General features: G+C 48.6%; 1 protein-coding gene across 5 annotated transcripts in view; it reads right to left on the bottom strand.

The window, feature by feature from the left end:
- The window catches only part of palld (palladin, cytoskeletal associated protein), a 614,708-nt gene that overhangs the window by 274,541 nt on the left and 316,755 nt on the right, over positions 1-23,412 (bottom strand). For all 5 annotated transcript variants that reach the window (XM_072515728.1, XM_072515727.1, XM_072515731.1 and 2 more), the window contains 5 exons: positions 21,855-21,917; positions 14,977-15,118; positions 13,817-13,840; positions 10,115-10,237; positions 3,889-4,195 (listed from right to left, as the gene is read on the bottom strand). In XM_072515728.1, coding sequence (XP_072371829.1) covers positions 3,889-4,195; positions 10,115-10,237; positions 13,817-13,840; positions 14,977-15,118; positions 21,855-21,917 — 659 coding nt within the window. The remainder of the gene's footprint in view (positions 1-3,888; positions 4,196-10,114; positions 10,238-13,816; positions 13,841-14,976; positions 15,119-21,854; positions 21,918-23,412) is intronic.

Below are 23,412 nucleotides of genomic sequence, written 5' to 3'. Positions count from 1 at the left end.
GCTCTTGAATATCCGGCCATGCCAGGACTTAACAAAATATCTGATAACATCAGTGTACTGGCCTGTTTCCATTTACCCTGCAGTCGGGCGATAAGCAGTGAGACAGAGAATGGTTGTTTGATCACGAGGCTCATAGATGTCCAGCATAAATAGTCCCGAGGGATGAAATCAATGTTGTTCAAAATGTCAAAGCAATTTTTTTTTTTTTTTTTTTACTGAGTTTCCCTCCTCACAGGTTTCCAGTATGTGGGATTGAGAAGTAGAGGTAAGCACACACACGCTTACACACACTAGCATGTGAGCAGGAACACACACACGCTTACATATACATGCCCACACATGTTCACATGAAAGCACACACACATTTGCACACTTGCACTCAGATTTGCACACTCACACATTAACATGTGAGCAGGAACACATACATGCCCACACACATGCTGAAAGCTCAAACATACGTGCACACACACACACACACCAGAATCACACACACACACACACACACACCAGAATCACACACACACACACACACCAGAATCACACCAGAATCACACACACACACACCAGAAACACACACACACACCAGAAACACACACACACACACCAGAAACACACACACACACACCAGAATCACACACACACACACACCAGAATCACACACACACACACACACCAGAATCACACACACACACACACACACCAGAATCACACACACACACACACACACCAGAATCACACACACACACCAGAATCACACACACACACCAGAATCACACACACACACACACCAGAATCACACACACACACACACACCAGAATCACACACACACACACACCAGAATCACACACACACACACACCAGAATCACACACACACACACACCAGAATCACACACACACACACCAGAATCACACACACACACACCAGAATCACACACACACACACCAGAATCACACACACACACACCAGAATCACACACACACACACACCAGAATCACACACACACACACACACACCAGAATCACACACACACACACCAGAATCACACACACACACACCAGAATCACACACACACACACCAGAATCACACACACACACACACCAGAATCACACACACACACACCAGAATCACACACACACACACCAGAATCACACACACACACACCAGAATCACACACACACACACCAGAATCACACACACACACACCAGAATCACACACACACGCACCAGAATCACACACACGCACCAGAATCACACACACGCACCAGAATCACACACACGCACCAGAATCACACACACGCACCAGAATCACACACACACACCAGAATCACACACACACACACCAGAATCACACACACACACCAGAATCACACACACACACAAACACCAGAATCACACACACACACAGAGATGGATCATTCAATGGAGTTTATTGCACCATTGCCAAATGAACATACCTTGCTACTGATCACCTCACTTTGAATAAATGCCATACATTGCAACTATTTCAGAGTGGAGGAGGAGTTAAATTGGTAGCTGACATGTAGGCAAGTCACATGGAACAATTAACGAGCCAGATCATGTTGATGTGGCCGAATTAAATAAAACAACAACGGAAAGGACAAGTCTTGGCCATCTCGCTGCTGTAGACCTTTCACCCCACCTCCCCGATGGAATCTGCAAACACTCTCCATCGTGCTCAATTGAACAAAGTTGACCACCACAGCGCAAACCATTATCTTTGAAAGGTCACCCCAAACAGACGCCAATTGAATGGGCTTCAACGAATCTTGGCTTTTAGCTGATTGCAGCATCTTTTGGCTTGTGAAAGGGTCTTATGGCGTTTTGATGTTAGCCACAACTTTGATTTGGTCATCATCTATATCTTAAAACGCTTACGGCCAGGCTCCTTCGACTAATTCCTGGCCATGACTTTCACCCTCAATCAGCCTAATTGATCACGCAACACGTCCACTAATCTCAACTTATACAGCTCGGCTGCCGGCGATCTGGATCTTCCAGCCCTCCCCTCTGTCTTCAGAAATGCTAGTTGGGGGCTGGGTGCGGGGGAGTATAAAATCTAGCCCCAAGTGTTTCTCCAGCCTCCCCTTAAATGCATCTCCGCTCTTCGCCTCAGCTGTTCCTTGTTGGAGTCAGTTCCGCATTCTCACCAGTCTCTGGGTCAAGATGTTCCACCTGAATTCTTATCGGATTTATTACTGATGAGCTGATATTTTGGCCTTTTGATTTGATCTCCACAACTAGTGGAAATATCGAAACAGAATTGGTCGCTTTTTTTTTCTCCAAAGTGTTGTCTCTGGCGGGAAAAGTGAAGGGTAGTGCCAGGAGGCAGTGCCCTGGTCAGTGCCAGGGGGCAGTGCCCTGGTCAGTGCCGGGGGCAGTGCCCTGGTCAGTGCCGGGGCAGTGCCAGGGATCAGTGCCACAGGGCAGTACAAGGGGGAAATCAGAGGCGGCAGCATGTGTCTGGGGCAATGCCAGGGGGCAGTACCAATGTACTCCCTGGGCATGAGCCCCAACCCCCACCCCCAGGGGCTATACTTCCCTGTGCAACTCCAGCGCGATCTGTTCACGAGTTTGCTGCTTTTCATAACCTGTTGCAAACACCGCCAAGATCACCCCACCGTGAATTCCCCACGTGGGAGGATGATACAGCGAGGAGACTCACTAAATATGTGAACGTGTTATAATGGGGTTCTTGTAATTGCAGGCGTGAGCTCCATTAGCTCACCGTAACAATCGAGCGAGGAAATACCACTGTGTGAAAGCCATTTTGGGACTCCCTGGGCGGGATTCTCCCGATCAGCGCAGTGGTCCGACTCCAGCGTCTAAATTAACGCGAACCACTCCGGCATCGGGCCAACCGGAAGTAGCGGAATTCTCCGCACTTCCGGGGGCTAGGCTGGCACCGGAGGGGTTTGCGTCACGCTAGCCGGCACCGAGGGGTCTGCGTGAGTTAGCGCATGCGCAGAACCGTCGACGTGGTTCCGCGCATGCGCAGACCGGCCGGCGTATTCTGGCGCATGTGCGGGGGGGGGGGGGGGGGTTGCCTTCTGCGTGCCGGCCATGGCGGAGCCCTACAGGGGCCAGCGCGGAAGGAAGAAGTTCCCCCACGGCACAGGCCCCGATCGCAGGCCAGGCCACTGTGGGGGCCCCCCTGGGGTCGGATCCCCCCCCCACCCCCCCTCCCCGAGGACCGCACCAGCCAACTTATCTACCAGGTCCCGCCGTGTGGGACCATGTCCAATCCACGCCAGCGGGAGTGGCCAAAAACGGTCGGCTGCTCGGCCAATCGGGGCCCAGAGAATTGCCGGGGGAGCCGCTGCCAAAGGCCCCCGACCGGCGTGGCGTGAATCCTGCCCCCGCCCACAAACAGGTGCCTGAGAATACGGCCGCCGGCGTCAGGGCGGCGGGGCGGGATTCAAGCCACCCCCAGGGGATTCTCCGACCCGGAGGGGGGTCGGAGAATCCTGCCCCCGCCCCCCGTCTTTTGTCTACCCCTTCCGCCATTCCCGCCCACCGAAACAGGGGGGCCAACCCCCCAAATGCGCCCTTTCAAAGTTTTCAGTCTTAAGGAACTCGATCAGGTCACCCCGTAGCCTTTTTTCTTTCAGGAGGTAAGAGTCTGTCATGGTGAAGTATCAGTTCTCAGTTCTGCTATCATCCTTTTGAAACTGCTCTGCATCTGCCCCAACGCCTCGATATGCTTTTGATTGCATGGAAAATAGAACTGTGTACAGGACTCCGAGAGGACTTTTATATTGAAGTACGAGTGAAGCGAGATCACCAGACCAGAGTCCACAAGCCAATGATCTTCTACTCAAAACACAGGAAGAATGAAATCTGAATGAAGAAACTCGAGTACTTACAGTTTGGGCTTCGTGGCCAGTGGTGGTGGCTCCTTTGCTGGGGAGGGTAGTGTGGCCGCAGACTGCGCGAGTTGCCCTCGGCTTGGTCCATTCATTTCATGGGTGGGGGAGTTACCATTGGGTATCTTCTCTACGGCATTGAGTTGCAGCTGGAAGGCGGCTACATTGGGTTTGATCTCAAAACTGTTCACCTGAACAGGATCAATTATCGTCTTCGCAGGCAATTCTAACAAACTACTTTCAGTCTGAGGCAGCGGGCTAAGATTATCTACTGAACCAATCCCATTGTTTGAAGTAACTTGCTTTCCTGCAGAGAGAGAGAGATAGACAGAGAGTGGAGTTAGATGGATTTGCCTCATTATACACCGTCTGCCAGATTTTTGCCCACTCGCATAACTTGTTTATGTCTCTCTGCAGATCCCTTACGTCTTCCTCACAAGTTACTTGCCTATCTAACTTTATGCCGTCAACCAATTTAGCGACTATACATTTGGTCCCTTCATGCAAGTCATTAAATAAGTTGTAAATAGCTGAGGCCCTAGCACTGATCCCTGCGGCACTTCACTCATTGCATTGACCCATTTATGCAGACTCTTAGCTTCCCGTTACCTAACTAATCCTCTATTTATGAGAACACATGACCCGATGAGCTCTGATTTGATGTGGTGCCTTGTCAAATGCCTTCTGGAAATTTAAGTACACCACATCTACAGGTTCCCCTTTATCCACAAACTTTAATCAATTAGTAAAACATGATTTCCCTTTTCTAAAACCATGTTAACTGCTTTACTGCATTGAGATGTTCTCAGTGCCCTATCATAACCTCCTTAATAATAGATTCCAGCACTTTCCATCTGACAGATATTAACCGACTTTTTCCGCAGTTTCCTGCTTTCTGTCTTCCTCCTTTCTTGAAGAAAATAGTCACAGTTGCCATTTTTCGATCTGATGGGACCTTTCCAGAATCAAGGGGATTTGGGAAAATTAAAACCAATGCATCAACTTTCTCAGCAGCCACTTCTTTGAAGGCCCCAGGATGAAGCCCATCAGGACCTGGGGAATTTGCAGATTTTCGTTTGAATGATTTTCGCAGCATCCTTTCCCTGGTGATTGTAATTGTTTTCAATTCCTCCCTTTCACCTCCTGATTCACTATTATTTCTGCGTTGTCCTCCCTATCCTCTGCAGTAAAGGCAGTGTCATGATATACATCAGCATATCATGGTGCAATCACACACACACTGACACACTGATGGACAGGTAGATGGACCAACCAATACACACACAACATCGCAGCCAATCACCAGTGAGAGCACAAGCACTATAAAGACAGGGGACACCAGAGTTCCCGCTCATTCTAGCAGCAGCCAGCTCAGAGTACAGAGCTCACTGCCTGCCTCTCAGACATTCACCATGTGCTGAGTGCCTCACCTAGATAGTGATAGGACAGGGTCCACAGATAAGCTGGTAATGCACGTACCCAAGCTTACAGTTTGTTACAGTTGAGTTGTTACTAAAATAGAGTTACACCATCTCCAGCCGTGTTGACCTGTCTCCTGTCTGTAGACCAGAACACCCAACACAACAGGAAGGTGGAAAGTATCTGTCCAATTCATCTGCCATTTGCTTATTTTCCATTAATTCCCCAGACTCTCTCTCTCTCTCTCTGGTCGACTGAAGCCCCCTACTTACTGGTTTCCTTTTTAAATAGCTGTAGAAACTCTTGCTATTGGTTTATGAGCGGGATTCGCCGACCGTTCACAGCAGCGGGTTTCTCCAGTCCCACTGCGGTGAACGGGAGATTTGGCCGGGCGCCCGATTCTCTGTCTCGCTAGCAGCGGTAGTGGGGCGGACTCGCAATGGAGAATCCCGGCCTCTACCTCCAGCTAGCTTTCTCTCGTGCTCTAATTTCTCCCTCCTTACTGCTCTTTTAGTCATTCTTTGCTGCCTTTCAGGTTATAAGAGCCCATGGTGTTAAGGGTAAGATACTGGCATGGATATAGGATTGGCTGATTGGCAGAAGACAGAGAGTGGGAATAAAGGATTCTATTTCAGGATGGCAGCCGATGACTAGTGGTGCGTCTCAGGGGTCGGTGCTGGGACCACAACATTTCACAATATACATTAATGATCTAGAAGAAGGAACTGAAGGCACTGTTGCTAAGTTTGCAGATGATGCAAAGATCTGTAGAGGGACAGATAGTATTGAGGAAGCAGGGGGGCTGCAGAAGGACTTGGACGGGCTAGGAGAGTGGGCAAAGAAGTGGCAGGTGGAAAATTATGAGGCAAAGTGTAAGGTTATGCAGTCTGGTAGGAAGAATGGAGGCATAAATCATTTTCTAAAGTCTTAGGAAATCAGAAGCACAAAGGGTCTCAGGAGTCTTAGTTCAAGATTCTCTTCAGGTTAACGTGAAGGTTCAGCCGGCAGTTAGGAAGGCAATTGCAATGTTAGCATTCATGCCGAGAGGAGTGGAATACAAGACCAGGGATGTACTTCTGAGGCTGTATCAGGCTCTGGTCAGACCCCATTTGGAGTATTGTGAGCAGTTTTGGGCCCCGTATCTAAGGAAGGATGTGCTGGCCTTGGAAAGAGTCCAGAGAAGGCTCACAAGAATGACCCCTGGAATGAAGAGCTTGTCATATGAGGAACGGTTGAGGACTCTGGGTCTGTACTCATTGGGGTTTAGAAGGATGAAGGGGGGATCTTATTGGAACTTACAGGATACCGAGAGGCCTCGATAGAGTGGACATGGAGAGGATGTTTCCACTCGTGGGAAAAACTAGAACCCGAGGGCACAACCCCAGACTGAAAGGACGATTCTTTAAAACAGAGATGAGGAGGAATTTCTTCAGCCAGAGGGTGGTGAATCTGCGGGACTCTTTGCCGCAGAAGGCTGTGGAGGCCAAATCACTGAGTGTCTTTAAAACAGAGATAGAAAGGTTCTTGATTAATAAGAGGATCAGGGGTTATGGGGAGAAGGCAGGAGAATGGGGATGGGAAAAATATCAGCCATGATTGAGTGGCGGAGCAGACGTGATGGGCCATTTGTCATATGGTCTGATATCACTTGTTGCTCGATAATACTAAGATATTTACCACATTCCTTCGTCATAAGGACACCTGGATTTCCACACAGGCATGTTGCGTGGGCCTGCAGCCAGGAACAATATTTCAGCTGAACATTGCAGGTGCTCCTTGCTACAACAAAGAAACCTGTTCCGTAGAGATATTCCCCTGGTAGTCGCCCATTAAAAGGGAGTGCAGCAAGTCTACGGGAAATACTTTCAGTGCAAGTTACTCCCACTTGCATGTATTAACAAAATAATTGAAGGTAGTTTGCACCAGAATGATAGTTCAAAGAGTTTGCTTCAGCATTCCACAGGTAATCCTGACATTCTGCTGGAATCTACACCACAGGGTGTCTTGCAGAGCCCCTGAGTCAACACTGCAGCAACACGAGGTCTGCAACTGTCTGCTGTCTCACAGTGGGAATGTCTGCACCGAATGAGGGGAATAGAGGATGAGAAGGTGACCATTCGGCCCATCAATCCTGCTCTGTGCACATCTATTTCTCATAGAGAGGGTGTCTCAAGAATACAATATTTTGCTTTGTTTGTCCGATTGCCCAAGCTCTTTTTTGCCCCCCGGAATATGATGGAACGAAAGTCTCTCCTTAACTCTTTTGCGATCAGCAGCAATGGGCAACCAGAGGCGGCCACTCCAGGCCACGTAAACAGGATTTCCATAGTGAGCATTAACTCTTAAAGTCATAGAAACCCGCGAGTGCAGGAGGAGGCCATTCGTCCCATCGAGTCTTCCCCCACCCTCTGCTCTGAGAGAGCACCCCGTCTAGGCCCACTCCCCCGGCCTGCCTCCATAACCCCAGTAAACCTTCACATCTTTAGACATGAAGGGGTAATTTAGCATGGCTTTCCACCCAATCTGCACATCTTTGGACTGCGAGAGGAAACCGGAGCACCCGGAGGAAGCCTACGCAGCCATGGGAAGAACGTGCATAGTCCACACAGACAGTCACCCGAGGCCGGAATCGAACCCGGGCCCCTGCCGCTGTGAGGCAGCAGTGCTAACCACTGTGCTACCGTGTTGCCAAGGGAGCCATGACAAGTTGCCCAATATTCTTCCAAACTATTTTGTTTGGGGGAAGTGGCAAAGAAAGGATGAGGAGGGAATTCTGGGAATGCCTGACCTGCAGGTACCTCGGATCAGCACAGTTTTGAGAATTATAATCCTGAGTGAAGGAATGCTCTTATCCCAACTGTTTCCCCCAAGATAAGATGCTGATGCTGCTATACTTGGAAGGACCCAGTGAATCCTCTAAGAACCTGGCTCAAAAATCAGGATTATGCCCGAGATAGCTCCTATCTACATTGTGTTATATTGGACCAGGACTGAAATGGGGGGCTATATCAGCTAAATACGCACACATTTGGTTGTAGGTCCATTGTATGCAGAAAGAATGAACCAAACTATTTTGTTTTTTTCCTTTATTCTTTCGTGGGATGTGGACATTGCAGGCAAGGCCAGCATTTGTTGCCCATCCCTAATTACTCGTAAACTGCGCGGCATTTTAAGATTCAACCACGTTGCGGTGGATCTGGAGTCACGTGTCGGCCAGACCAGGTAAGGACAGCAGATTTCATTCCCTGAAGGGCATTAGTCAACCAGATGGGTGTTTACATCAATCAACAACGGTTTCATAGAACAGACAGTGCAGGAGGCCATTCGGCCCATCGAGTCTGCACCGACCCACTTAAGCCCTCACTTCCCCCTATCCCCGTAACCCCTCTCAACCTTTTTTGGTTACGGAGGGCAATTTATCATGGCCAATCCACCTAACCTGCACGTCTTTGGACTGTGGGAGGAAACCGGAGCACCCGGAGGAAACCCACGCAGACAGGGGGAGAACGTGCAGACTCCGCACAGACAGTGACCCAGCAGGGAATCGAACCTGGGACCCTGGCGCTGTGAAGCCACAGTGCTATCCACTTGTGCTACCGTGCTGCCCATGGTCATCATTAGACTTTGAATTCCCGATTTCCAGAATTCCGGGGCGGCATGGTAACACAGTGGTTAGCACTGCTGCTTCACAGCTCCAGGGACCGGGTTCGATTCCCGGCTTGGGTCACGGTCTATGCAGACTCTGCACATTCTCCCAGTATCTGCGTGGGTTTCCTCCGGGTGCTCCGGTTTCCTCCCACATGTCCCGAAAGACGTGCTTGTTAGATGAGGCGGACATTCTGAATTCTCCCTCTGTGTACCCGAACAGGTGCCGGAGTGTGGTGACTGGGGGATTTTCACAGTAATTTCATTGCAGTGGTAATGTAAGCCTACTTGTGACAATAATAAGGATTATTGTTACTTTTTATTGAATTCAAATTTCACCATCTGACGCGGCGGGATTCAAACCCAGGTCCCCAGACGATTACCCTGGGTCTCTGGATTACTAGTCCAGTGGCAATAGGAGCATCTGCGAGAAAGGGGGTCTGTCAGTTTTGGTGGACGGTGCATTAGGAGAGTCTGTCGGCTGAATTGAATTCCTCTTGGCTCAATATATCTTGCTAAATTTTCCTTAGTGTCCAAAAAGGGGTTATGGGGTATGGTGGAGGCTTAAGTGGGGAGCTCTTTCCAAGGGCCGGTGCAGACTCGATGGGCCGAACGGCCTCCTTCTGCACTGTAAATTCTCTGATTCTCTCTGATAGACACATGATCTAACAAATAAAAATAAATAACAAATAACCTTTATTGCCACAAGTCTGCTTACATTAACAGTGCAATAACATTACTGTGAAAAGCCCCTGGTCGCCACAGTACACAGAGGGAGGATTCAGAATTCTCAGCTGGTACAGGAATTGAACCCGCGCTGCTGGCCTTGTTCTGCATCACACACCAGCTGTCGAGCCCACTGAGCTAAACCAGCAGTAGATAGATGCAGACAGACGTTTGGACAGATATGTAGAAATTATTTAGATTGATGGCTTGATTCCAACCCTTCTTCTGGTTTCTTTCATCCAAGGTAATAGATTCTGTTTGTGAACACCTGTTTTATCATTTTAAACACCTCAATTGAGCCACCCCTCAATTTTCATTCACAAGAAATCCCAGGCCGAATCCTGGGATTCGGCAAGAACAGATTTCCATTACATTAAAGAAGGTGTGGCATTCTCCCTCTGCCCCTTCACCCCAAATCCCGAACGTCGTCGCCTACCTGGGCAGAGGGTAAGCTGGGCACTGCACGATATGGTGCCTGCGAGATTGGTAGCCGTGCAAGTAAACCTTCCGGCATCTTCCGCAAAGGTTTCAGCGATCACCAGACTGCAGATTTCTTCCTCTGAAAGAATCAAGACAATTGCATTTCTGAACGACTTCCTCATAACTCTGACACGACGTTCTGCTCACAGGTGGGCTTCCAGCTCGCTGGACATTTTACCGCCGCATTCAACAAGGGAGCTCACCGGGTTTTACAAAATAAACCTGAATATCACCTGATGCATAAATAATAAATTATTTCGAATGCCAGGTCATTCGTAGGCAAACGGTGCGTTTATAGCCTCGCGTGGCGAATGTTCTCTGGAGCCCAGGAGAATGTGGGGAACTGTCAATGATAGACATTTTTAGGAGAGGCAGGGTAATTTCTGAGAAAATGTTTCTTCTGGCTGGAATGGCAAGAATCAAGGGTCATAGATTCAGGATAAGGGGGTGGCCATTTTGGACTGGGATGACGAGGCATGTCTTCTCTCAGGGAGGTGTGAATCTTTGAAATTCTCTTCTTCAGAGGGCTCTGAATGCATTTGGGTTCGGTGATGAGAAGGCGGTGGTGAGTTTCCTCCTTGAATCACTGGTGTGAGTACACCCACGTTGCTGGAATCATGAGCTATCGTGGGAAGGTGGGGTTAAAGTAGGAGTCATGATCTTATTGAATGATGAAGCAGGCTGGAGAAGCCAAATGGTCTCCTTCTGCTCAGATTTCCTCTCCTTTTTAAGTCAGCCAGAACCCAGATGGCCTTTACGTGCCTCCAGACCCACAGCAATCCAGTGGTCTCAAAACATCCCTTGGAAATGGCCTAGCAAATCACTCCATTGCACTGAACTGCAGCAAGAGACAACAAACCTAAAACCGTCCGGACCATCCGGCATTGACCTCAGCACCGGGTATGACAAAGAAACGAGAGGACAGGGGATACGTGGGAACGCCATCACCGGCAACTTTACCTCCAAGTAGCACATCACCCTCACTTGGAAGTGTCACGGCGATACAGTTCCTTCACCCTCACTGGGTCAAAGACCTGAACCCCTCTCCCTAACAGCGCTGTTGGCGTATCTACACCGCACGATCTGCAGTGGCTCAAGAAGGCGGCTCAAAAACAACTTCTCAAGGGCAGTTAAGGATAGGAAACAAACACTGGCCTTGCCAGAAAAGCCTACATTCCAGGAACGGATAAAGAAAATACATCACCCACTGGAACATGGAGACATAAAACCTAGGAGCAGAGTAGATCATTTGGCCCTCCGAGCCTGTCTCGCCATTCCATAAGATCTTGGCCTATCTGACTGCAGTCTCAACTCCACTTTCCTGTTTCCCCCCCACCCCACCCCCATAACAATTTCATATTGACTACCTTTGTCTATCAAATGACTGTCCAACTCAGCTTTGAATATATTCAATAACCCAGCCTTCACTGATCTCTGGGGTGGAGAATTCTCCAGACTAACGACACTCAGAGGAAAAAAGACCCCTCATCACCACCTCAAAAGGGAGGCCGCTAAGTTTCAAACTGTGTCCCTCAGTTCTAGCCCCATCCACAAGTGGAAACTTCCTCCTGGTATCCACCCTTTCAAGTGCGCTCACGACCCTGTACGTTTCAATAAGATCACCTTTAATTTTTCTAAACAGCTCAGTAGCATAGTGGTTAGCACAATTGCTTCACAGCTCCAGGGTGCCAGGTTCAACTCCCAGCTTGGGTCACTGCCTGTGTAGAGTCTGCATGTTCTCCCCGTGTCTGCGTGGGTTTCCTCCGGGTGCTCCGGTTTCCTCCCACAGTCCAAAGATGTGCAGGTTAGGTGGATTGGCCACGCTAAATTGCCCTTTGTGTCCTAATTGCCCTTAGTGTTGTGTTGGGTTACTGGGTTATGGGGATAGGGTGGAGGTGTGGGCTTGGGTAGGGTGCTCTTTCCAAGAGCCAGTGTAGACTCGATGGGCCAAGTGGCCTCCTTCTGCACTGTAAATTCTCTGATTCTATGGGTGTTATAACCTGCCTACTGACGATTGGCTGGGGACTAATGACTATCCCACAATCCTATGGGAGTATGAACTTCCCCAATGAGGGGGGCGGAGAAACTCCTACTATAAATAAGCTGGCCAGTCCAGGAACCAGCAGGAAGGAGAAGGTAGCAAGGGAAGTTACTGCTACTGTTATGTATATATTGTTATAGTAAATAAACGTTATTATTTTGTATCCTTAAAACTCGTGCTGGATTCTTCGGGGCCCTTACAAAAATGGGTTTACGCCCAATCAGTTCAGTCTTTCTTCACAAGGTAAGCCTTTTAAACTAGGATTGAGTCCAGTGGCCTGCGGAACTGTTTCTAAAACAATATTATTTTTCAAATAGGGAGACCAAAACTGTACACAGAAATCCAGATGTGGTCTCACCAAGGCCTTGGACAGCTGCACTGACATTCTGAAAAGGAGTCCATTTGGGATTCATATCATTAATTCTGTTCCTCTTTCCACATAAGCTGCCAGACCTATTGAGTTTTACCAGCACTTTCCCTCTACGATTTTCCAAGTATCCTCCGAAAACCATCTTAATAATGGATTCTCTGAACTTTCCCGATACAGATGTTAGGCTTACTGACCTACAGGCTTCCTGCATTCTGTGTCCCTCGATTCTTGAATAAAAGTGTTACATTTTCTATTTTCCAATCCGCTGACACTTTTCTAGCATCAAAGGAACTTTAGAAGATCTTTACCGTCTCTGCAGTCATTCATTTTAAGGCCCTAGGATGCAGGCCATCCGGTCCTGGGGACTTGTCGCTGTTTTAGGTCTAATAGTTTTCCCAGCGCCTTTTCCCTAGTGACGATGATTGTTTTACACTCCTCCTTCCCTTTCACTTCTTGAGTTTCAAGTAACAATGGGAATTCTTTAATCCTTCTACAGTGTAATGTTTCCTTCATCTCCTTGTTTTCCATTAACAATTTCCCAAACTCACTTTCTCGAGGATCAGCACTTGCCTTACATACACTTCCTGCTAAATACTTGAAGAAACTGACTTTATCAGTTTTTATATTGTTAGCTAGCTTTCTCTCATACTCCAACTTCTCCCTATTTGTTATACCGATACCAGCTGTATTATTATTATTATTATTAGGGGCAGCACGGTGGTGCAGTGGGTTAGCCCTGTTGCCTCACGGCACTGAGGTCCCAGGTTCAATCCCGGCTCTGGGTCACTGTCCGTGTGGAGTTTGCACATTCTCCCCGTGTTTGCGTGGGTTTCACCCCCACAACCCAAAGATGTGCAGGGTAGGTGGATTGGCCGCGCTAAATTACCCCTTAATTGGAGAAAATTAATTGGGTACTCTTTAATTTTTTTTAAAAAAATGCTATTATTATTATTATATTCCACTGACGAGAGGGAGACAATCACAAGTAAGACATATTTTGTCCATGACACATTCACGCTTTCCAACAACACCCAGGAGCAGAATCTGGCGGGTTTAATGCGATTTGAAATTTGTTTTATGTACGCAAACGTCCAACTAAAGCATCCCAACTTTGCTCAACTTTGGCAGTTATTTATCAGAGAGAAGAAACTGGGAGAGGCGATTTGCCACCTGAAACGAATAGGCAGACAACGTCAAGGCGCACGCATTCTGCTCCATTAAGGATTAGCACTGCTGAAGAATCTTACCAGGCTCCAAGGCTGATCGAGGCTCTGAGCGACAAACCAGGACCAGGTCACATGGAACAGAAAATCACAAGGTTAGCTCATATACTTGCTCAAAGACAATTGCTCAATACTCGAGTGCAGGATTTCTACTTTGGAGATGACTTTGACAAAAGATGCAGAATCATTGTTAGGTCTATTGGCACACAGTAGTCGGTTTCTTAGTATTTTTAAAATAATTACATTCAGAAGCATTTAAAATGTTCCTGCTGGTGTCCTCGTGACTAAAAAAAGTTTCATTTTTAGAGTTTTCTCCAGTGGCCCGCAAACCGAGGCAGAAACTTGCCACAGTGATGCCCTTGATTTGGGGCGGCGATCGGAAAAGCGAGTGGTGCCAGCTTTGGGCAGTGATTTTTTTAAAAAGCGAGCATGAAAGCTCGTGGAAACACGGGGCTGTGTTCTCCAATTCTGGGGCTATGTCCCCAAGCCGGCGTGGGAACGGTGGCGTTTTATGCCAGGAAAACCGGTGCAAAACGTCCACCGATTCCCCATTTTGCTGGGGGCTAGCATGCCGGTAGCATAGAGCACCTGACTCTAGCTATTGATACGGCCTGGAGAATTGCCGGATCTGTGGCCGCGCATGCATACGGCGGCGGCCTACAGCGGCCGTGCCGTGCTACGTGGCGGAGGCCGCTCGCGGACCCGGCCTGCAAAATAGTCCCCCCCCTCCCCCCGCCCCCCCACTTCGGCTGGGTCATGCGCCCAGGACCACCCTCCCCCCACAGTCCTCCCAGCCTCGAAAAAGTACCCCCCTGCCCGCAGATCAACCCTCTCCTGACTGTGGCGGCGCTGGACTGCGTCCAGTCAGGGGGGGAGGGGGGGGGGTGAGGAGAATCGGGGGGGGGGGGGGCGGGCCTCAGGCAAAGTCCTGAGGCCGTTGATACATGCCGCTTTGGAGGGGGCTGAACATCGCGAAAGCGGCGCCGCCCTCGTTTCTGTCGGGAACTTGGATTCTTCTGCCATTCGCCGAACGCGATTTTGGCGTCACCGACTGGAGAATCCAGCCCGTGATTTGCGTTTAAAATTCCACGATCTGCTGTGCCGCGTTGGGAGGATACTGCTGAGGAAACCAACTTAACAGAGTGGAAGCCGCAGGCTGAGAGACGTTTAATGATGCGCATTACTTTTCTGAAGGATTCGGAAGTCTGGAGAGTCTTCAATCTCTGTTCCTTGTCTGAGCCAGTGGATTTTAACTGGAGGGGTCCCCTTTACTCGACATTCCAGCACCCCCACCTGACCCTCGGACGCAGTGATGTCTTGTAAGACCTAAAGTGAGACAGGTGTTACCTTTATCGTCCACGTTACTGCTCCTATTACAACTTATTAGAAATTTCTCATCTCCATATGAAATATGAAAATGGCTTACCCACATCCTGAGAACATGACCACTTGTTCTAGACCCCCCCACCCCCCCCCCCCGCCCCCCCCCCCACCCCCCCATACCCCCCACCCCGAGGAAATAAGGTCGCTGCTTCCAGTTTGATCAGACCTATCAGAGTTTTAGCCATTTCAATGATGTCCCCTCTCATTATTCTAGATTGCTGTGAATAGAGGCCTATGCGACCTAATTTCTCCTCATACAACAAACCGGCCATCCCAGGAACTTTCACTGCCCTCCCTCTATGGCAAGTATATATATTTTTCGATAAGGAGACCAAAACGGCACAAAATACTCCGGGTGTTTAAAAAAAAAAAAAAAAAAAATCCATTTACGGGATTGTGGTGGTATGTATTAGGGGTAATACGGTACACCACGTGTCCACAGGCTATTGGTGGAGGGATGCCAGGTCCTGATAGGATCTGCCACCTACTGGACTCCACCCAGAAATGCCGGTATAAGAACCCAGCTTTTCCCTCCATTTCCCTCAGCAGCTGCATTCTGTAACCACGCTGCTGGGGATAAAGTTCTGCTTAATAAAGCCTTCAATTGACATTACCTCAACCTGCCTCGCGTAATATTGACAGTGCTTCAGGGATGTGTGCATCGGTGGGTAGGTCAGCATAGTGCCAATCCCCAGATACCCTGAGGTGTAGGTACTCCCGCTGTGCAGTTAGGGAGGGAGTTCCAGGATTTGGCCCCAGTGATAGTGAAGGACGCCGATATATTTCCAAGTCAGGGTAGTGAGTGACTTGGAGGGGAGCCTCCAGGTGGTGGGTCCCTAGGTATCTGCTGCTCTTGCCCTTCTAGATGAAATTGGTCGTGGGTTTGGAAGGAGCTGTCGAAGGAGCCTTGATGAGTTACTGCAGTGCATCTTGTAGATGGTACACACGGCTGCCACTGTGCGTCAGTGGTGGAGGGTTTGAATGTTTGTGGAAGGGGTGCTAATCAAGGGGGCTGCTTTGTCCTGGATGGTGTCGAGCTTCTTGAGTGTTGTTGGAGCTGCACTCATCCAGGCAAGTGGAGAGTATTCCAGCACACTCCTGACTTGTGTTTTGCAGTTGGAGGACAGGCTTTGGGGGAATCAGGAGGCGAATTACTCTCTGCAAGATTCCGAGTCTTTGGCCTGCCCTGGTAGCCACAGTATTAATATGGCTACTCCAGTTCAGTTTCTGATCACGGATAACACCCAGGATGTTGATGTGGTCTCACCAAGGCCCTGCGGAAAGACATCCCTGCTCCTGCACCCATGATGGGGAAAATCATTTTCGGCTTCACTATTCTAGGCAAAGCGAGAATGGACTGCTGGCCTGAAAAACTCAGGTGAAATATCCGACATAGTTATCCTCACTTGCATTTATATGGCGCCTAGAATGTAGCAAAATGTCCCAAGGTGCCTCACAGGGGCTGCAACAAACAAAATTTGGCAGAAAACCACATAAGGAGGTGGATAGCCAGAAGCTTAGTCACAGAGGTCGGCTCGATAGGGTGGTCTTAAATCAGCAGAGAAAACTAGAGAAGGCGCGATATTCCGGGAAGGATTTCCAGAGTTTAGTGCCCGTGTAGCTGACTGGGGGTGGGGCGATTAAAATGGAGGTTGCAGAAGAGAGTGGATTTGGAGGAGTGCGGAGATCTCGGAGGGCTAAAGAGCTGGAGGAGATTGCAGATGCAAGGAAGGGGTAGTGGTCAGCGAGGGGCCAATGGGGATCGAGCCAGGAGTCCAGGGGGCTATGCTGGTTTTATTGGCTATTCATCTGGTTTTCCATCTTGATGTCACGGGCACCTCCAGAACCTATCAACCAAAATAGCAGCAGATGCACTTCTGACTTAGAATTCCTAGAATTCACAGTGCAGAAGGAGGCTATTTGGCCCATCGAGTCTGCACCGGCTCTTGGAAAGAGCACCCTACCCAAGGTCAACACCTCCACCCTATCCCCATAACCCAGTAACCCCACCCAAGGCAATTTTGGATACTAAGGGCAATTTATCATGGCCAATCCACCTAACCTGCACATCTTTGGACTGTGGGAGGAAACCGGAGCGCCCGGAGGAAACCCACGCACACACGGGGAGGATGTGCAGACTCCGCACAGACAGTGACCCAAGCCGGAATCGAACCTGGGACCCTGGAGCTGTGAAGCAATTGCGCTATCCACAATGCTACCGTGCTGCCCCTTGTTTGGGATTGAGAGGGTATCGTCTCTGTGCCCCAGTATTCTGCCCGGAAACAGTTGTGATAATGTCCAACTTTGCTCCCCATTGCTTTGGCCAGTGCGGTTACAGAGTAAACAGGTCCCTCCAATAAATAGGATTAAAAAACTGGAACGCTCTTCATCTCCCTTCATATCCTATTCATTGGAGGGAGCTAGACCCGTACTTAAAGAGGTGAGTGGAGAGAGAGGGAGTTGGGGTGGGTGGGGAGGTGGTTGTGGCAGGGAATCAAAATTAATTGCTGATCCAAGCTTCTAAAAATAATGGAGAATTGATGGGAATTGGCAATGATCTGTGTGTGAAACAGGCAGTCAATTTGACAGGATTAGAAACTGGGGAAAGGCCCAGGCAAAATAAGCGTTTCAGACCCAAGTATGTGGGATGGTCCCAGGATGATGAAATGAGAGCGGGGCTGAGTGAAGTAACAAAGAAAGGAACCACATTGTGACAGTGAAAGGTACAGGGCAGCGTGCCAAGGCAGGAACTAACACCCCACCGTGGAATTCAACCTGAAAACAATGGTGGCATTGTTAGTGTTACCAGACCAATTCTGCAGGAGAAGCATGTGGGTTTTGTGTAGTCTGTCTTCTCCAGCTCGATTTCGCTTAGGTTTCCGAAATGCCTGTGACTTCAAAACATTGACCTGCAGAGACTGGCTTCCTGTTGGAACAGTCATTAACAGATGCCCCAGTGTTTATAAAAAAACATCTGCAACTCTTGTAGAAGCTAGAAATTTAAAGTCACCTTAGTGTTCCCTGAAAATAGCCTCTGGGACACTGATGATGCCAATATTATATCCAGTATCTTTCCCCCCTTTGGTACCTAGCTTGCGCTCATCACCCCCCAAGGCCTGATTTCGCCTAAATCTTACTTCACGCCAGCGACTGCACTTTTCGACCTCCCCGAACAGGCGCCGGAATGTGGCGACTAGGGGCTTTTCACAGTAACTTCATTGAAGCCTACTTGTGACAATAAGTGATTATTTATTATTATTTTGACCTTTAGTATCCTTTCTCGCACTCCTTCCATCTTTCCAGAGAACTGAGTTCTAGTCCCACACAGGGAGGCAGTGGGTTAGTGGCATTGTCGCTGGATGAGAATCCAGATTCATGCTCTGGGGGCCTGGGTTCGAATCCCACCTTGGCAGGTGGTGAAATTTGAATTCGACTAAAATCTGAATTGTCGTAAACACTCATCTGGTTCGCCAATGCCGTTTAGGGAAGGAAATCTGGCATCCTTACCCAGCCTGGTGCGCATGTGGCTTTGAAATGGGCTTGCAAACCAATTGGTTGTATCCGCTCTTCTCAAGGGAAATTAGGGGTGGGCAATAAATGTCGGCCATACCAGTGACACCCTTATCCTTTGAATGATCTCTCCTGATATTTTTCCTTGCACGTTGTTGAAATGAAACGAAAATCGCTTATTGTCACAAGTAGTCTTCAAATGAAGTTACTGTGAAAAGTCCCTAGTTGCCACATTCCGGCGCCTGCTCGGGGAGGATGTTACGGGAATCGAACCGTGCTGCTGGCCTGCCTTGGTCTGCTTTCAAAGCCAGCGATTTAGCCCTGTGCTAAACAGCCCGATATTCATTTTGTTTAATTTATCATCATCTCTATTTTCATTTTTAAATGTTTGTTTCCCTTCCTTCTGCTCAGATGCTATTACATTAGATCATACAAATGAACGTAGCAGTCAGGGGCAGAGGTAGGCCGCTCAATCCCGCGAGCCTGCTACACCATTCAACAAGACCATGGCTGACCTGATTGCAGCCCCCCACACCCCCCCCCCCCCAACTCCACATTCCCGCTGACCCCCGATAACTTTTGACACCCTTGTGACATCGAACTCTGCCTTTAAAATATCCAACCGCCCTGCCTTTGCTGTTCTACGGGGCTCCAAAGCCTCACGACCCTCTGAGAGGAAATTAACTTCCCTCCATAATTGGATAACGCTCATTTTTCAGGCTGCGTCCCTCAACCCTGGCCCCTCTCACACAGGAGGGGTGGGGGGGGGGGGGGGGGGGAGAAACCCACCCTGCAAGTCCCCTCATAGAGGTCTACAGCACAGAAAAGACCCTTCGGCCCATCGCGTCTGGGCCAGTCAAAAACAGCAACCTAACTATTCGATTTCCAATTTCCAGCACTTGGCCCATTGTATGCCTTGATTTGATTTGATTTATTATTGTCACATGTATTAGTATACAGTGAAAAGTATTGTTTCTTGCCTGCTGTACGAACAATGCATACCGTACATAGGGAAGGAAGGAGACTGCAGAATATAATGTTACAGTCATAGAAGGTGTAGAGAAAAGATCTACTTAATACGAGGTAGGTCCATTCAAAAGTCTGATGGTAGTAGGGAAGAAGCTGTTCTTGAGTCGGTTGGTACATGGCCTCAAACTTTGGTATCTTTTTCCTGACGGAAGGAGGTGGGTCCGGGGTGTGTGCCTTTCTGAGGCAGCTGGAATTATAGACAGAGGCAATGGATGGGAGGCTGTTTTGCGTGATGGACTGGGCTACATTCACGACCTTTTGTAGTTTCCTGCGGTCTTGGGTAGAGCAGGCTCCATACCAAGCTGTGATCCAACCAGAAAGAATGCTTTCTATGGTGCATCTGTAGAAGTTGGTGAGGGTTGTAGCTGACATGCCACATTTCCTCGCCAAGTGCACATTGAAATACTATGATGGTCTCTGCCTCCACCACCCTTTCAGGCCTCCCTCAGTCTCCTCTGCTCCAAGGTAAACAACCCCAGTCTGTCCAATCTCTCAGGGTCTTATATGCCTCAATAAGATCACCTCTCAATCTTCTAAACTCCAATGGGTGCAGGCCCAGTCTGTCCAACCTCTCCTCATAAGATAACCCTACCCCCTGTAGCCACCTGGGTTGGCCAACTCCTGACGTAAAATGGAGAACAGCAAAGGCTGAAGGGAAATTCAGCCAACACAGGCAGAAACTAGCAGGTGCAAGTTTACTGTGTATTAAACTCTGCAAAAGCCCAGACAGCATCGATACAAGCAGCCAGCTGCATAATAATGTAGCAGCCATCTACATACTAATGAACGATCCCCGGGAACAATCGAAACATTTGGGATAAACAAAGCCAAGCCAGACTCCTCGGTGCCAGCAGGAGCCAACACAAAAGAGGTTAACGGACACCTCAAGACCGCCCATCGATCAGGGAACCGCTCCAGTATTGGAGAAATCGAACCAAGCAATTGGAACGAAGTCCAATCACTTGGAACCAGGTACAGGGTCCTCCCAAAAAGGCGGGAAGCCCTTGGGGACTATAAAGTTAAGCCTCCAAGTTCAAATCGTCCTTCTTGACCGGGTCACTCAGCAACGCGAACCAACCCTCGACAGTGACCGGTTCAGCTGCCGCCAAGAGCCAGTAAGTCTTAAGTCAGCGCTCGCTACGAGATAGGCACTCCTAGCGACCAGTCTGTACCAACTTTGAATCCCGCAGACTCAGAACCCGAACGAAAGGCCATTTGTTCCCCTGACCAAGTGGGCCAGTCTGAAGCTAAGTATAGGCCTGTTAGTTGTAGAAGTAGCTTAGAAGTAGAATTTATGCATGAGTAGCGATTACTGTGTATAATAAATGTGCTTTGATTTGAATCTTACTAATTGGTGTATTGAGTCACTGATCATTACTTGAACTTGAACCTCATGGCGGTATCATAAAGATACCTGGTGACTCGAGAGCAAAGGTTATAAAACAGAGCCAATTGAACCAATCAAAAGTTAGCAACACCCATCCCGGGTATCAGTCACATGAACCTTTAATTCTAAATCAATTTTGTCCTTGCCTCAATACGAAGACCAAACCTTCACACAGTACTCCAGGTGTGGTCTCACCAACACTCTGTCCAGCTGCAGGAAAACTATCCCGACTTTCATATTCTATTCCCCTTTCAATGAACGACAATATTTCATTTGTCTTCCTAATGACTTGCTGTACCTGAACTCTAAATCTTTTGTGATTCTCGTACCAGGACACCCAGGTCCCTCTGTACCACCGAGTTCTGAAATCTTTCTCCATTTGAATAATTTACTGCTGTTTTTATTCTTCCTGCCAAGGAGGACAAGTTTGCATCTTCCTACGTTGTGCTCCACCTGCCATATTTTTGCCCACTCTCTTGATCAGGTCACACTGTCTGATCAAACGCTCCAAAGTAGGGCGACGTATGGGTGGGTGTGGAGTTCACCGCACCATTTTGTTGCACCCTCCTACAATTAACTGCAGTTGAGCAAGCGGCCTGTCGAGGGCCCTCCTTCCTGACCCCCGTGTCACCCTGGTTAAAAACAACCCCCCATTGGCTTAAAATGGTTTCCCCTTGAACGACTGAGACAAAAATCAGATAACTTTACAGGGGTTTGCTTTAATCTGACCGAAATGGATGGCAAAAGGCTGACCTTTGTAAACACAGGTGGCGAGACTCCATCCTCGACCGGAAAGCAAGGAGTTGGACTCTGGATCTTAAATTTAAAAAAGAAAGACAGACAGGAATTAAAACTTAGCGTTTGCCAATTTCAGGCTGTTGAACGACTCGACTAGAAATAACTCTCAACGTTCTGATAGCAGCCACTTGCGATCATTATTTACATATAAACCTGGAAGCAAGAATAATGTCTGGTTAGGCAGTGGTACTCCCTCAGTTTGCTAACTACATGTTAGGATGCAAGCCACTTAAGAGCAAGACATGGCTTCACTGTAAACAACTTAATGATGGGTCGTATACAGATAGTCATGTTACACGGCAAAGCAGCTCACTTAAAGGTCACCCAACTGAACAGGTTCTGTGGCAAAGGGGCCAGGGGGTTACAAACTGCATCTTTCCCGACCAGGAATCTGTAGCAACCCCAACATCTGTCGGAATTTCTTTTGCATGTAATGCTTGACAGACAAAGGCTATGACATCACTGGGCCCCTCATTTTCAGCCTATGGTTTAACCTATGACAGAGTCTAATGTCAGTAATCCTAGTTAGAACAAAGAACAAAGAAAGCTACAGCACGCAAACAGGCCCTTCGACCCTCCAAGCCTGTGCCCAACTAAACTAAAAGCTTCGACCCTTCTGGGGTGCGTATCCCTCTATTCCCATCCTATTCACGTATTTGTCAAGACGCCCCTTAAACGTCACTATCGTCCCTGCTTCCACCACCTCCTCCGGCAGCGGGTTCCAGGCACCCACTACCCTGTGTAAAAAAAAAAAAAAAAAAAAAAAAAATTGCTTCGCACACCTCCTCTAAACCTTGCCCCTCGCACCTTAAACCTATGCCCCCGAGTAATTGACCCCTCTACCCTGGGAAAAAATCTCTGACTATCCACTCTGTCTATGCCCCTCATAATTTTGTTGACCTTAGTTTTGTAGTTGATGACAAAACAGAAACACATGATTTGAAGAGGCCCTTTATATTGTAATTTTATCTCTTCAGTACTCCAAGGATGAGGGGAGAGGCCAGCAATAATCACTGCCTCTATACATTTTTCCGTGACGAAAGTCACCGCTCCTTCTTTTACCAACTACTTTAAATCTGCGTCCTCTCGTTCTCAATCCTTCCACCAATGGGAAGAGTTTCTCCCGACCCTGCCCAATCCCCTTGTGATTTTGAACACCCCGATCAAATCTCCTCCCGAACCTTCTCCTCCCAATGGAGAATAATCCCAGCTCCCCCTCTCGATCCACGTAACCGAAGTTCCCCGTCTCTGGAAATGTCCTCGTAAATCTTTTCTGAACGCTCTCAAAGGCCTTCACATCTTTCTGAAAGTGCGTCGCCCAGAATGGCGCGAGGGGCTTAGATTACCTGGGGCGAAGCTGCGGTTGTTCTCTCAGAGTAGAGAAGGTCGCGGGAAGATTTAGCAACATGTATGGAGGAGGGGAGGGGGTGGGGGGGGGGGGGGGCGTTGATAGGATAAATAACAGGATCTGTTTCCACTGCCACAGGAGACAGTGACCAGAGGGCACAACATT

Source organism: Scyliorhinus torazame, chromosome 9 (assembly GCF_047496885.1).
Source record: "Scyliorhinus torazame isolate Kashiwa2021f chromosome 9, sScyTor2.1, whole genome shotgun sequence".
In the NCBI taxonomy this organism is placed as follows: domain Eukaryota; kingdom Metazoa; phylum Chordata; class Chondrichthyes; order Carcharhiniformes; family Scyliorhinidae; genus Scyliorhinus; species Scyliorhinus torazame.
The sequence above is the reverse complement of the archived record's forward strand: the minus strand, read 5'-3'. Positions and strand labels throughout refer to the sequence as shown.